Source organism: Corapipo altera, unplaced genomic scaffold (genome assembly GCF_003945725.1).
Source record: "Corapipo altera isolate COAL_440 unplaced genomic scaffold, ASM394572v1 64, whole genome shotgun sequence".
Lineage (NCBI taxonomy): Eukaryota > Metazoa > Chordata > Aves > Passeriformes > Pipridae > Corapipo > Corapipo altera.
The window spans coordinates 7,167,708-7,183,935 of NW_020884893.1; the positions used below are offsets into that span (position 1 = coordinate 7,167,708).

A 16,228-nucleotide genomic window follows, 5' to 3' on the forward strand; every position below is an offset into this window, starting at 1 on the left:
ATGGTTTGCCCCTGACTGGGTGATGATTACACTCATGAGGGTGCAGGATGGATTGGGGTGTTCAGGTGATGAATCGATTAGTGACCAGTAAAGAGTTTCCATGGAGAGAAGTTTCTTTGCATTCAGAGGTCATTAGCATTGCTGACACTTGACATCTTTGCCTCATGAATGAGTACTCCCCTTGGGAATCTCTTGGGAATGTTACTTGTGGTCTCAGCTAATTCTTGACGTTAACTTGACAGTTAATTCCCGACAGCACAGCTGTCAATAATCTGCTTTTTCTCAAAGCAAAGCATACTTTGATCTATGTCACCTTGGGTGTGCTAATCTTGATGCAGACTTTATAAAGACTATGTGCCACCAGGGTCTGCTCTATCAGAGCTGTATCCTTCATTAATTCTGTCAGATACCTATTTGCCAAAGTGTTTTGTGAAAGGGCTGCCACAGAACAGGAAAATTCTTGGCTGTTTACCAGAGTAATTTATTTTTTAAACATGGATGGTTTAATTTTGCCTTTTTAAATATTGACCCACCGTTCCATGGAAATCTGTTCTGTGCCCACCATGAGGTTAACCTAGCATGGTGTATTTGTGAGGATATTGTTCACTGTAAACTGTTGGTTTCACATGGAGAGAAGGAAATGAAGTATCTGCTGCCAAATGAATATATTTTCATAATGCCTGGATCAGACTGAATCAATGGATTCTGCTTTAATGTTTAAGTACTGCAGATGTTGTGAAAGGCCAGCCTGCCTCCCATCAGCTACAGGTTGTGAAGATGGACTTGTTTTGGAAAGTGTAGAATTCTAATTTCTGGCAAAGAAAAAAATACCTCTTGCTTCACTTGCTGTCTACACTTTTAGCATATTTATCCCTATTCTTTATGCTCTTTTTAGGACTGAAGGCTCTCAGTACTCTGCTGTTTTGATTCCCTTTCTGTCTGGGCTGACAAGGCTTAATTAGTGCTCAGGGAAGTTGCTGACTGTACAAAGGGGTGTTCTTGTGTACATGACTCACAGAACTGGGTGCCTCTGCTCCCTTGGCTGATGTGGAGCGTAGTCTGAGTGGACTTGTTTCATTTGCAGGATGTGGAAGAGGAAGGCTAAGAGAACTAGAATTACTGGCAAGTCACTTTTCTTTAAGTTCTTGAAATAGATTCATGTTGGCACCCAACCTAAGTATTTTACTTTGAAAATTTAAGACTTCTTAAAAGCTTAACGCGCATAAGTTGGGATGTCTGATTAATTTTTGACATTGTATTTCTGTGTGTAGCTCCCTATTCCCTTTTTTATCCTCACTCCCAGTGGCTTTTCAGCGTGAAAACTGTCCTGTAAGTAAAACTTAGCTGCTCAGTTTTTCAGGTTCAAAGCTTAAATGGGAGAGGTGTAAGGCTCTTCTTGTAACTCAGCAAAACTCAACAGATCACTTCAGTAAACTGTTTTTTTTGCAGTGAAACTGTGAAGAACATTCTCTGGGTAGTTCTTCACAAAACTATAGCACTTTGAACTTCACTGAGAAGCGTCTTTTGAAACTTTCTCAGTGGGCTTGTAGTGGACAAGCCATGTGATGCTTGAGGTTGAAAGTGTAGTTGAAAGTCTAGTGATTATCTGGCTGGGATTAACCCAAGTGGGTTTGGTTGTTGTTTTTTTTTAAAGTAATTAGGTGGAGGTACACTCTAATAAAGCAGACTTACCATTCTGATGTGTCTTACTTTTCTGGAGCTGGGATTTAATTGTTGTTGCTTGTCTGCAAGACACTTGTTTGAATTGGCATTGATTTTCTTACCAGTGACATAGTCATCCATAAATAATATATATACCAGAATCTAAATTACTGTTGTGCTGTACAGGAACAGGGCAAAACAATTTTGAATCATGGAGAAACAGAAAAACTAGTGTGGATAACACAACAAACATTTGATAGGATTTGCAGGGTTTCAGGTACAATGTAAAGACTGAAATTCAAGTAACATGTTTTCATAACTATTCCCCTATAAGCCAGTGATTGAAGTGATGCTGTTCCTTGTGTTGTGTGAACTTGATTAGTTTTCTAGGTGAGGGCACATGTGCCTCATCCTTTTTTTCCAACTTTGTCAGGTTTTTTTCCCAACCTTATTAGCTTGTCAGTCAATAATAAAATAGCAAACTAATAAAAGTTATTTTGCTGTACCCTGAAGTATTTGCCTTTTCTACTTCCTTGTACTTTAACAGGTTCCAAAAAAGCCAATATATGATTAGAAATACCATTTTAAGATCATAACTACTTTGTTGTGAGTTCACTGAAGTTGTACATGTGTATTTTTTGAAGACAGGTGTTTCAGGGTAGTCTTCATTTTAACTACCTGAATCTATATGTGACTATCATACTTTCCAATTGAGTACTGACTGGCCAGGTGTGGTTGTTGCTCTGTAATTAAATGCTTGTGACATCAAAACGTAGGAGAAGGGGTTAGACATGACATCACCCATTACACCTGCTGTTTACCAAGTAAGATCATATCAGTGGTACTTCCTGGAAGCTGGAAACTAAAGTCTTGTGTTTCTTGAGGAAGGATTCACCCTTCTGGCTCTCAGAAAGGCCTTAATGCTTTTAGAGGTAATTTCAGCAAAAATATTCCTTTATTGCACTGAATGAACAGCAGCATTTCCTGTTGTAATACTGTGGCAGTTATGAAGGATTGTATTAATTCATCATTTTAGGGTGTTCTGTGTTGATGCTGCAACTGATCCTTTGTTGTTAATAAGTTTTGTTTCGAGGAGGAGCTTGTTGCTGTTGATTGTGACCAAGTGTGTGTGTATAGGTGATTAATATGCTTTTAAAACCTTCTTATTTAAAGACACACAAAAATTGCCACCATTCAAAATGTAAGTAGTGTGACTAACAACAATATAAAATTACTAGACTAAAATCTTGTTTTAGTCCAACTCCTGTTCAGGGCTGTTTGATACAGATGTTTGTGTTCTGTAAATTCCTGTTGGTTTAACATTTTTATGGTTAAGGCTGTTCAAAGGATGTTGCTGTAAGCTGGTGTATAGTTAGAATGGTGTTTCCAGTAGCTCTTGACCCAAGTGGATGGAATTGGGGCATAGGAAAGGCAGAGACCTGCTGCAGGGCATGCTGTGGGTCACTGGAGAGCTCAGGGAACAATTCATCTTGGAGTCCACAGGTTCCTGCTGGAACCTTTAGGGAGGTGTTACACGGTTTGCACACATGGGTGGCAAAAAGAAGTTGAGATAGCCTGCATTTCTGTGCCTCCAGTTATCTGGATTTGCCCCTGGATTGTGAAATGGTCCCTTGCTCTTTTCTTTTTTTCTTTTTTCTCCTTCCCTGTTAGCAGTGTAAGTTAAATTATTTTAAGGCCTTTGAGGAAAACTACGTAACTGAACAAAATTACTGTAATCACACTGCAGCTCTGAAGAGGAGACAATACAGCTAATCTGATTAGGAGCTGCTCTCTTTTAAGATTCTAAATTGGTTTTATATTCAGCAGTGTGAAAAATGAATTGAGAATTCTTGATTCTAATACAATACTTGGCTCATAATACTCTTGGAAATTAGGTAGGTTAATGAGGGGTTTTCACTCTGATATTCTTTTAAATAAACTAACCTGATATAAGTGTACTTAAGGTGTGAGACTTATAAAGTGTGAGTGGCACTCTGTGGCATGATAAGGTTCCTAAGAAAACTGTTACCTTATGGTTTTTATACAGGCTTTGATTCCGACAATTCTTCAGGAGACTTTTCAGAAGCAAATCATAAAGTTCCAGAAATGCTTGATCTAGATCCACACCAAAGCAAAAGGACGGGAAAGCATAATGGAGAGACAGAGATTCAAGAGAATGGAATTAAGAGACACAGGTAAACACACAGTGCTACACAGTGAATGAGAAATGGGCATCTGCTGGCTCATTATCTTTTGGAGCATTACTGTTCATGTAGTGTCTCTGCTTCCTGTGCCAAGTCTAGGTTAATGTTTTACTTCCTTTATACATTACTTCAATACCTATGAATGAAAATGGCTTGTTATTTAAAGGGTTGATAATGACAATTGGGTTTTTTTCTATTGCAGGACATCATTACCTGCCCCAATGTTTTCTAGAAGTGATTTTAGTGTGTGGAGCATATTAAAAAAATGCATTGGACTGGTAAGTTAGCCTGGATGAAGCATGCTGATGTTGGGTCTCCCAGTGTCATCTGGTTAATTTTGTTGCTTAAACATTAAGACACAGAATAATACCTGGTGCATTTTGCATTTTTTTTTTTGCTAAGGAGCATAATTTTAAATTGCAACTCAAAGTCTCAGCATTTATTTAGTAGTAGTACTATTTCCATACTTTCTTTCACTGTTGGAACATGTGGATTGCATTTCTGAAGCTGTCCGTTAAGAACTAGACCAAAACCATTAAAAATATAGTCAAATATGGTTTGAATAATTTAATGTTGTCTTATCTTGCCTTCCCTTGTTCTTTACTTAGCAAAATGTCATTTAGGGCTTTATTTTATTAATTCATGTCATCTAGGAGATACACCTGTACTGTCAAAACTCCTTTTGTTGGGATGAGTGGTCTATCTACTAGAATCTTTACTTGGACCAAATCAATTTAAGCCAGTAAGGGTTAACATTATTTTTCCCTTGCTGCCTGTGACAAGATGAGGAGAATGTTGCATTCTGCTTTCCACTAAGTTTTAAGCACTTACATGAATGCTTTAATGCTCAGTCATGAGTGCAACTTTAAACAGCCAAATTTGCTTGGATATAGTAAAAGACCTGGGGAATTGGAAATCTCTGTGTGAACTTCGTGTCTGTCTTGTATCCATACATGTGAAATGAGAAACGTTCTGACACAAATAACAGGTTGCTTAAGGAAAACCACTAAAATTTGTTAGAGCAATTCACATACTATTCTTTATGTAACTGTTCCTTTCAAAAATTAATTTGTGGTTGCTACAGTACAAAACATAGGAATTGTGCAAATAGGTGAGGATTTCAAAGGAATATGTGGCTCTTCGGTCTCAGTATGGAGCTGCTTGGCACATTATTACTTCTGTCTGTGGAAATTTTAACCCCTTCTGCTTTACAGAGGAGAAGGTAACATTTTTTGTGAATTTTCTAGGTTAGCTGAATGAATTTCTGAAGTTGTTTATCATTTCAGGTCGCTAGTAGAGTTCTGCAGTGCTTCCAGCCCCTTTTGGCTGTAGCACTTGGAGGTCTGCCACAGGCTTGCCAAATGTCCTTTGAAGAATGCTGTTAATAGACTCACCCACAACTTATTTTCAAAATTCTTGTAGTTGTCACTTGTTAACTTAGTGTTGTGTCTAAGAAATTAACCTGCCCTTTGGTCATTTAGGAGCTGTCCAAGATCACCATGCCTATTGTCTTCAACGAGCCATTGAGTTTCCTTCAGCGGATAACAGAATATATGGAACACATATACCTCATTAATAAGGCTTGTAGTCATGCAGATCCCCTGGAAAGAATGCAGGTAAGAACACCTACCACCTTCTCAGTGCTCCAGAAGAAGATTTTTTTCTCCTAGTCTTTTATTTTAAGACAATTTCTCACTTGAGTGTATTTCTTTCTCAGGCATTACCATGAGAATGCCCCTTTTTGTCTGTCTAGACAAGGTTCTTGTTTCATGGTGACTGTATCAAATATTTGTGACACTTTCACACTCAGTGCTGTGCACGGGGTTTGAGCCAAAAGGAGGAAAGTGCCACAACTGACCATACCCAGGAACCTCAACTCATTTCAGGGCTGCTTTATCTGTGACTCCTTTCATTTTATGTGTTGGAAGATGAAATTGTGGCTTTAAGCCACCCTAAATTGGTTTGTTGAGTGGCCTTGTGATTTAGAAGTTACTGGATGAAAAATTGTTGTGGCAGAGACAAGATTTACCACTCCTTTCTTCCCCAGAACTGGTTGTTACTGGGAGTAGAATATAGTACCTCCCTGGTTTCACACCAAGGAAGAAAATATGGTGAAACCAGGCCTGTGTGCATTAGGTTATACTGGTATCACTCACAGCTCTGTTTTTAATTAAGTGAAACTGGAATATTTATCTTGTATTCTGTGTCTGTATAGTCCATACCTGTGCTTCCCAGCCTGCAGGAGCTCCTGAGTGTCATCTGTACCTGCTGGGGTGATTCAAGGGGTCTCATCTCTGTTAGAAATAATTCTTGCCTGACACTGGGAAAGGAGGGCACTGTTCCTAATGAGCTGAGGGTGGGGGACAGTCAAAAATGTGGGGAAAATAGATTTAAAAAACCAGGCTGACCTCATAGAGGTCTGTAGAGAAGATAGGGCAGAGTGCAACCTGACAGAACTTACTACAGAAAATAGTTCCTTTGGTAAATGAGAATCTTAATAAATGCTTATATTTTCCCACTTCTGTGTCACTTACCCATGGCTTGCAAATGTTTTTGCCTTAAGCAATATTTAGCAGTTTCTTTTTGGAATAATAATGAAATACTGTAATGTGCAACAAATTAATACATTAAACTTAAAAGTTTTAATGTACTCTTCTCATAGCAGTGTGTTCTTAATTTCCTTACAGGCTGTAGCTGCTTTTGCAGTTTCTGCTGTAGCTTCTCAGTGGGAGAGAACTGGCAAACCATTTAACCCACTGTTAGGAGAAACCTATGAATTAACCAGGTAATAATTACTTTAAGTTGGGAACTGGGCCTGTTTGTGTTCTTGAGTTAGCAGACTCGTACTGGTTTGGTTGTAGTAAAATACTACTAAATTATATTTCCGAGTAGAGCTAAAATTCTTTTTGTCAAACTATCTCAAAATCTTTGAGAAGTTGTTATAAAAGCTAATAATTATATTTCTAGCTTTAGGCAGAGAATTATTTCTTTGAACTATTCAGAGAAAAATCAGTCCATGTTCTTCCACCAAAGACATTTCCTGACCAGACACTGTTAATTAATGTAAATATTGTTTTGTTGATCATGTCAGATAGAGGAAGGACTGAAGGACTTCCAGCTTGATTAAATAAATGGGTGATATGTCTGCAGTGGAGAAAAGAATTTTCAGTCAGACCTTCTCCTGCTGCCCAAAGAGTTTCTGTACTTTCATGAGTTAATTCAGTGAAACTAGTTCAGGGGCCTTTCTGGATAGAAGGCTGGTTTGAGGTATAAAAAGAAAGTGTTCAGAGTACAGATCCTTTCATTTCATTAATTGTAAATGTGTCATGAAACTAGAAAAGGAAAAGTCTTACCTTCAGTTTATTTTGAAATCCTGCAAATTTTTTTAAAGTATCAAGTCACTCTTTTCTAATATTAAAACAAAATGCTTACTGTTTAATTGTCTTTTTTGTTTTTGCTAGGGAGGATTTAGGATTTAGGTTTATATCTGAGCAAGTCAGCCACCACCCACCTATTAGTGCATTTTATTCTGAAGGCCTCAATAAGGACTTCATATTTCATGGATCAATCTATCCCAAACTAAAATTCTGGGGAAAGAGTATAGAAGCAGAGCCTCGGGGAACAATTACTTTGGAGCTTCTGAAGTGAGTATGAGAAGTAAATAACTCTTTTTTTTTAATGTTGATCTCCTTATGATTTACTTGAATAAAAGGATGGGTAATAATCATTCTGTTGGCTCTTCAGGGGTGATTACCTAAAAACCTCTTGCTGAATTGATTTCCAAGTTAATTTTCACTGCTTGATTTCAGGACTCTGTTTTTTTTTTTAAAGTTATATCATGCTTGCATAGCTGTAGCAATTCAACCCAGTTTTTCCACTGTGAAAATAAGCATTTCTTAAAAATTGGATGCTATTGAAAGCTAGTTCTGTGAAGGCACGTAAAATTGAAATGTAGATATAAAGTTCTGTTACTGGGCTGTTCAAGCTCATCTCAATTCTTAATATTGTTTTTGGTTTTGGTTGTTTGTGTCAATGTTTGTGTGGAAAGAACTACATCTCACAATTCTGTGATAAAGGAACATGAGAAACTTGTCAGGATTGCCTTAACACTTCCTGGGAAGGATCAACTTCCTATTAAAATCAAGAATGCCTCTCTTAATTACTCCCAGGCTCGTCTCTCATGAATTATGAGTGACTTCCCATAAGCTGGTTTGTGCCCTGGTGGCTCAAAGACTGGAGCTTTCCCAAGTGGGACATGAGGATGCACTGGAATAGTTGCAGGAAAAGTATTCTGCAGTTGAGCACTTCAAGGTGTTTTTATAAAAGCTTTCATGAGGCTTAACTTTGAGTGGGTTTTGAAATGTTGTCTTAAGAAATTTCTAGACATTTGGTTTCAATAAAGACTCAACTTGCCTGCCATAGCAAGCATTGACTTTTCCTGTACTTCCTTTTGGAAGCACATTAATTTTCAAGCTGTTGGCATCTAATCTTCCAAATTTTCTAAAAGTATGAACTGGTCTTGGATATAATTGGTGATGAGAGGAAATTTCTTCTGAATGCAGAAATAACTATGAATGTTAGTGCAGAATGCAGATGTGACCAAAATAACATTTGCTTGAGAGCCTTTATTTAGAAGACTATTAAAATTCTTCCTCAGCCTAATCAAATGACAGGGCTCAGATTTAAACTGGAATATCAACAATTAAAGGGTTTATTTTAAATAATTGCTTCAAGTTAGCAGCAGAAGTCAAAATCAAATTTTGAGCCTCTCAGTGTTGTGATTCAGACCCTTCTGTTGGTTTGAGGAGTCTGAGAACTACTCAAGGCCTGAGTGAACAAGGAGCTGTTTGGCAAAACTGTGTCAGTATAAAATCGTGCATTTATGTTAACCAAGACTGCTTTCAAAACAGGAATTACAAGGCACTTCTCCAGCACAAAAAGTGTTTCAATTTATCAGCACTCGCCATAAGTGCCTTATGTGTGGGGTTTTGGTTTGTACTGTACAGCTTTTGGTGTCAAGTAGTTCAGGAATAAAACTGTGCTTAAAGGCTGGTGGGATGAATTTGAGGAGTTCTGGTATTTTTCTCCCCAATTGAAGAGTAGTCATTGTTCTAAAGAAGAAAAGGAGCTGTGGAAATAGTCAGACTTCAGTGATTTGTTACTTCTCTGTACTCGAAAATGACAGGTTGGAAACATTAAATAGGAGTGTTCTCTCCATACTTACTGGAAATAGAAGTACAAGACATTTGTTACAGATGACACTGCTTGTCTCTGTATTATTTTGTATTAAAGTAGAGTTTGCAAGCTTTCCTAAGATGGGTTGGCTGCCAAGCAAGTAACTTCAGCATTTCTTTTACCAGCACAGAAAATGAGTGAAAATAGATGGCTTTGACTCTGCTAGTGATAATGGGAATCCTGCTGTCTAATTTTTTGACCATTTATAGGATAGTGTTTTTTAAGGATTTAGGATCTGTTAACTCACCTTTAAAGCTTTTCACAAAACATTAAAACAAAAGTGAAACCAAGTGGAAAATTCTTCAATTTTAGGACTTTTCTGTCTTCTCAGTAAATCTTTGGGGAAAGGATGGAATTGAGCAGTAAACACAATTTTTAAATGTCATGTTTGTCAAGCTTGAAATAGTGCTCTTTCTCCCACTGGTGTTAAAAAAAAAAAAAACAACCTAAAAAAAGAAAAAACCACTCACACCCCCAAAATTGCCTTCAGTGGCACTGAACAGGCCTCAATTAATGATGAGGAAATTTGTGGCATATTTGTGAAAAGCACTACTGCAGTTTACTGTTGTTGCAGCAATTGAATAGAAGACACTATTAGGTGTTAGGCTGTCAGTCTGCTTCTCCTGCCTGCAAGTATTATGTTTTATCACATACAACTTTAAAAGTGCAAATGAAAAAGATGAATTCCTGGGCTGCTCTTTGCGTTGGGCTGAAATTCGTAATCCAAAGCACAGCAACTGTGAGAATTATGTGAGAAGGGAGAAAAATAAAGGCAATATCACTTTATTAGCTCACACTAATGTTTGGATACGACACATTGTTGGCCTGTAAAGAAGAGTCTGTTTCTTTTCTGTTTTGAAGTTAAGTGCTGGCTGTTCATAGGACTGCTAAATATTTTGCCCTTCCAGGAACGGAATTGTAAACAGGCTTGCATTCCACCTCAAACTCAAGAAATTGATTTCTTTCTTTGTTTTCTTTACAGGCACAATGAAGCTTACACATGGACAAATCCAACCTGTTGTGTACATAATGTAATTATTGGTAAACTGTGGTTAGAACAGTACGGGACAGTAGAAATTGTAAATCACAGGTAATGCAAATCATGGACCTGAGGGTTGGCTCGTGGGCACTGCTGTGTGGTCAGTTGTGTTACAAAGCAGATGGTTTTGACTTTTGTCAGAGGCACAGGAAGCTTTGGTTTGTAGCTCCAAAGTTTTGGGGGGTTTTTTGCTTGTTTTGTTTTAATCCATTTCTAACAAATGCGAACTATCCCTTGGACTGGGCTTACTTGTCATAGTATTATTAATGAAAAGGCATAAGGCCAAATGTCTTATGGGCTGCAAAGGGTTTATTTTTGTGAGTTACCCATTCAAATTCAGCCCTGTTGACAGAGAACAGAATTGAAATTTAACTCCAGAACCATTAAATGGAATAATTGTTGGAGTCTTGGAGTAAACCTCTATCATGTTGATTGTGATTTGTCATTTTTTTTTAGTTTTGATAATGGAGAATGTCTTAAATTAAGGGCTGATGTCTTCATGTGCATATTTGTTTCTTTTTTGTTTGTTGTGTGGAATTTTGAAATTTGTGTACCTTTTTTAATGCCCTGGTCAGATAATAAACCATACTTAAAGAAAAATAATAAATAACTACCCCCAACTAACTGTAACTGTATGAAGAAAGCTAAATAAGGTAAAAAAAGGTAACTTACTAGCATATTTATGGATGTGCTTCTTCAAGCTTGTGTTTATTTCCTCTACAGTACTGGAGATAAATGTGTCCTTAATTTTAAACCGTGTGGACTGTTTGGGAAAGAGCTTCACAGAGTAGAGGGATACATTCAGGACAAACAGTAAGTTATAAAAGCCTCTTGGTCTCTCCGGTTCTGGGCACTGGGGCATTTCTTTTGCTGACATAGTAACCACAACTGATGTGACTGTAAAGTTGTTACCAATGAAGATTGTAACCCATTTTTGTTCTGTTGTAGCACTAACCCCCTTGATTCCAAGCGTGATAATTTTAAGCATTGTTAGAAAAACTCTACAGTCAAGTCTTTTGAAATAAAGGCATCCAGGAAAAATCCAGAGTATTTGCAACTGATTTCACTGTTGTACAGTCATAATTCCAGTCTTCAATTTAAAATAAGGAGAATATGGTTATTAGAATTTTTTTTATTAACCTAAACCTGTTTCCTGGCTCCGAGTCTCTGCTGCAAACTGTTGGCTTTGATGAACCCACTCTCATTTAACAGTGGCAAAAGCATGTGACTCTCATGAGGATGACTGGAATGAGCTGAATCCTTTTCTTTGCATTATCAAATATCTGGTTTCTAGGAATCACCCATTCTGTGATTCTATGAAATCTGCAAATAGAAACATAAAATGCAGCAAAGTAGAAACTGGGTGTTTAATATAGACCAGAATCTGCATGGCTTGGCTTGGAAGGCTCAATAAGAAGCAAGAGCTCAGTCTCCTTTGCTTTTCTCTGCAGCAGAAAGAAGCTGTGTGTGATCTATGGCAAGTGGACAGAGTGCCTGTGGTGCACTGATCCCACCACATATGAGACTTACAAAAAGAGTGAGAAGAGAGGTGGAGAGCAGAAGAAGAAGCTGGTAAGGTGAAGGAATCTTTAGGGAGAAAAGATGCTTAAATATCAGAAATGAAAACAGAACATCTTATTTAGGGAAATGGCCAGGTGTGAATGGAGGATTAAAAAACTGTCTGTCATTTGATGAGGTTGGATGAGGGCTGTGAGAAGGCACTTGGCACTTTGCAGCTATAGTGTGAGCTGCTGGCATAGAAGAGAGCTCATGGAATGGTGTTTGCTGGAAATCTGTCAGAGAGAAGTCATCAAATATCAACCCCCAAACTGGTGTCCTGTCACTCTGTGAGGAAAGCGGCTCTACGGCCAATTCCAGGGATAAAAATACTAGGATTTGGGCACTAAAAAAAAAATTATATTTTTTTAAAGTCAGATACACTTTTTAGTATATCAGAATTTGTGAGAGAGACAACCTTGACAACAAAGAGGTTTGGAAACATGCTGGGTTTGTCCCCCACATATAAGCAGTGTCAGGTAATTAGTTCAAAAGCTTCAGTATTGTATGGAAAATGTTGAATGGTGCAGCAAAGGACTGTTGGGTTTCCTGATATCAACAGGGTCTTGCAGACCCTGGTTGCTCAATGAAAATGAAAGGTTGAACAGAAGCCAATCATTCTTAGTGTTAAGAGGCTCAAACTTTAAAAGTATTTACATCAGAAGAATCTAAAGCAACAGCAGGCCTTGCTTTTGGCTCTGGATTCTGTCATGGTACAGGTTTATATTTTGACTGTTTTTTTAAATAATAAGGTTCTGTTCATCTTAAGAAAATCAACTCTTTCTTTCCTTCCTTCCTGTTGTGTCTATATTTAGATGGGGAACTGTCTAACAGTAAACCAGATGTTGACATGGAAAGTAGCCTAGAAGTGTCTTTTTAAATAATGAATACTCAAACCAAATGATTGAAATTAGACTCTTAACCATATGGAGCTGTTTTCTAGTGTATAAAACAGACCCTGTTTAACTTAGTAGGGTATTTTTGAATAAAATAAATGAGCCATGTCAGAGAAGGCAGAAAGGAAATAAAAGGGGGTGGGAGTGAGGAAAACTCTGATACTGTCACTCCAGGATGTTATTGCCTCAAACTTCCTTTCTGGTTGTTGTGGTTTTTAATGGGTTCTCATGGAGAAATCCTCTAAAATTCCACAATGTAGCTGTTCTGTGTCCTGCAACAGTCAGATTCTCTCAGATTCTGAGAGCAGCCTTCTGAACTTTGGATTTTTATATGTGCATTATGGCAGTGCAGCTGGTAACAAAGGAACTTTGAAGGAAAGACACTGGATTCATAAACTGAAGTATTCTCACAGCACTCACAGTGAGAAAACTGGCAGTGACAATTGTGATTAGAGTCTGGATCCTAGGAAATTGGACTGAAACAAGGGCTTATATTTTTCTAACCACACATCCAGATCTTTTGTAAATGATGAAGCAATATCCAAAAGCAGGTGTGCCCTGTTTTTTACTCAGGCCATTATGGGAACTTGCACTGGTTTAAATTGCAGTCCTGGCTCATTTCAACCTGAAATACTCATGTTAGATGAAATTAAACTATGGCATAGAATAGAAGGGAAGCTGGAGAGAACACTTCTGAAAGACATTAATTTACTGTTATTACTATTATTGATTTATTTTTTTTTTAAAGAGACATTCAAGTTGTACTAAAGGGGTGGGAGACTATTCAGGGATATCAGGAGCAAGACATTACATTAAAAGTGAGAGGAACAGTGTGCAGAGTGAGGAGAAGCAAACATGATGGGAGAGGCAGAAATACAGGAGAGTGTTTAGTGTCTCAAATTTGAACAGATTCTTCAACAGCCACTGTGGAGTGGATGAAACTGTCCAATGTTCCTTTATTCCCCTGCCAAATGTTATCTCTGTTTCAGAGTGAAGATGATATTAAATCTGAAAATGATGAGGCTGATGATATGCCAGAGATTCAAGACACAGTGCAGTTCATACCAGGCAGTAAATTGCTTTGGAGAATAAATTGTAGACCACCAAACTCATCACAGGTAACCATTTCAATCACTCTGTGCATTGCTCTTGCCAGTGACTTATCCAAGGGAACAGTTCCCCTTGGAAGTTCTGTTGTGTCCATTAACTGTAGGGACTCTAGTGCCACTTTGCCAGAATAACTTGTATGTTACCTTTATTTTGCTTTTAAGATGTACAATTTCACCAGTTTTGCTGTGAGTCTCAATGAGCTGGAAAAGGGCATGGAAGCAATTTTGGCTCCCACTGACTGTCGGCTACGTCCGGATATCAGAAATATGGAGAACGGGAACATGGGTATGTGTTTGGTGCAGGAAATATTTCCACATTAATAAGTTTTGAGAGGGATGACCAAAGGGAGGTTGATACAGGAAACACTGTCTTCAGTTTCTCATTCCCAGAGCAGCCTTAACTCTTTTTCATCCTGTGTAATGAACATGCGTTTGAACAATGTATAATGTGTGTTCTCTCCCAGAAAAATCTGGGAGAGCAGATGCATCCCAGGTGGATCTCAGGGCTGCTATCGTGTGTTATGGGGTGTTTGCATGTTTGTTAGCTTGCGGGGGGGGAGCTGGCAGACGTGCTCAACATGCTCACTTGCTCTGGAGTTTGTCTGGAAAGACATGTGGTGAGCAGACGTGCTCTGTTGCTCTGGTGTTTGTCAGAGAAAACACATGGACAAATAGTGAAAAAAAATCACTCTCTCTGTTATTCCTAATCAGAACTGTTTCCTGCTGTCTCAGTGCAGTGTGTCTGATAGATAAAACACTAAAATTTCAGTTTCAACTCTGTGTTTGTAGCAGCAGCTTTTCTGAAATGGCTGTTCTAGGCTTTCGTTACCTGAGTACAGCAAATGCTCTATCTTGCTTAAATGAACTCTACTTCATTTCTCTGCAGTCTTTTCTGTGTTTTCTTAATTTTTATTCCTATTTTGCCAAGTAACCAATTTCTCTTGGAATGTTGGCTAGATGTGGCAAGCAAAGAGAAGGAGAGACTAGAGGAGAAACAAAGAGCTGCTCGCAAGGAGCGTGCGAAGGACGAGGTGGAGTGGCACACACGGTAAGGGGGCAGGAGGGTGGGCAGTTGTTGAAGATTGGAATAGTTGGGTATAATATCCTGCTTGAATGGTTTTTCTTCAGGAGAGCATGTGTTTGATTTCCTCTGTGACAGCACAGTTTGTAGTGTCACTTAAAGCATTGCTGGGTCAACAATTAAATATGTAGCTGGAAGCCAAAATTGCTGATAACTCTGTTCTGGACAAATTATCTAATGATAAATGCTGAAACCTGTCATAATTAACTAGTATGGTAATGCTGGGGGTTTTTGGTAGGTTTTTGTATTTGTTTGGTTTTTTTTTTAACCTACAGAGGTCAAATTTTTGTTAGAATTAATAAGATGTTAAGTCTCATCTCTCCTTTAACCAATTCCTGTCCAGCTTTTGGCAGTCGAGTGAGACGTTGTGGCCCTCTTAAGTCCTTTTATTTTTACACTTCTTGGATTTCTTGGCTTGGATACTTGAAAAAGTGCTTTTTGAATTGCATATTCAAGTGACTTCTCAGTCACAGAGTGCATCAGGGAGCGATGTGTGATTTGGCTGCTGCTCCCACAAGTTGCTTTTCACAGCTGCCAGTGCTGTGCAGTCAAGTGTGTACTCACAGCCAGTCCCTGCAGGTGCTTCCTTCAAAGGCAAGAACTTTGGGATGCTCCCGTGCTTCCATGAAATTCAGAAGAGAAAACATTTTCTTCCTGAAGCCTGGAGGAGCAGCTACGGGCCAATTCCAGTTAATGCCTTTGAAAATCTCTTCCAGAGAGCATAAAATTGTTTTCAGTCAGCGTGGCTAAAAAGTGAGCAGCTGCTGATGTTCTGTGCAGAGCACAGCTCTGGAGAACAAAACTGTTTCCTCTTTGGATGAATTTAGAAAAACGATTGTGTAACTGTTTTGGCATTATTTTAAAGTAAATTTATATATGTTATATAATCTAGAGTATCATTGTTAGTTTTATTAAAAATAGGACAGCAATTTTAAAACTAATTTCATTCTCTTTCTTGATTTTATGCAAAAAAAAAAAAGATGTTTTACAAGGTGGTGATAATTGTGTAGAAAGTTTAATGCCTTGTTTTCCATGTTCAGAGTATTTCCTGAATAATTTCCTGAGATTTTTTTTTCTAATAAGAAATACCACTGTGTTTTTATAATGTTTTGTGAAAGAGGTAAAGTTTTTTCCCCTGTTAATAACTGTTCACTCTGTTTGCTTTTTTTGTTTTCTTGTTTCTCTCCTTTTTCTTTTACAGATGGTTTCATCAAGGCACTAACCCATACACTGGGACTTCAGATTGGCTGTACTCAGGTGGCTATTTTGATAGAAATTTCTCAGACTGTCCAGACATATACTGAAATTACAGAACCAATTGCTCATCTCATCCGGACATTTAGTTACTAGATTTCATTCCAAGCCCAGTTCCTGTGGTTTTGTTGACAGCAAAAACCAGCTTTTCTAAGTAAATTTTAACAAAAATTCTATCAGTCAACAATCAA

At 38.0% G+C, this 16,228-nt stretch overlaps 1 protein-coding gene across 2 annotated transcripts in view; it reads left to right on the forward strand.

Annotated features, from left to right (window-relative positions):
- The window catches only part of OSBPL2 (oxysterol binding protein like 2), a 32,887-nt gene extending 16,676 nt beyond the window's left edge, over positions 1-16,211 (forward strand). For both annotated transcript variants that reach the window (XM_027646387.1, XM_027646388.1), the window contains 12 exons: positions 3,710-3,857; positions 4,069-4,144; positions 5,348-5,482; positions 6,554-6,651; positions 7,328-7,510; positions 10,084-10,191; positions 10,864-10,953; positions 11,592-11,712; positions 13,583-13,711; positions 13,865-13,988; positions 14,660-14,750; positions 15,985-16,211. In XM_027646387.1, the coding sequence (XP_027502188.1) occupies positions 3,710-3,857; positions 4,069-4,144; positions 5,348-5,482; positions 6,554-6,651; positions 7,328-7,510; positions 10,084-10,191; positions 10,864-10,953; positions 11,592-11,712; positions 13,583-13,711; positions 13,865-13,988; positions 14,660-14,750; positions 15,985-16,087 (1,406 nt within the window). In that variant the 3' untranslated portion in view covers positions 16,088-16,211. The remainder of the gene's footprint in view (positions 1-3,709; positions 3,858-4,068; positions 4,145-5,347; positions 5,483-6,553; positions 6,652-7,327; positions 7,511-10,083; positions 10,192-10,863; positions 10,954-11,591; positions 11,713-13,582; positions 13,712-13,864; positions 13,989-14,659; positions 14,751-15,984) is intronic.
- Positions 16,212-16,228: the final 17 nt, after the last annotated feature.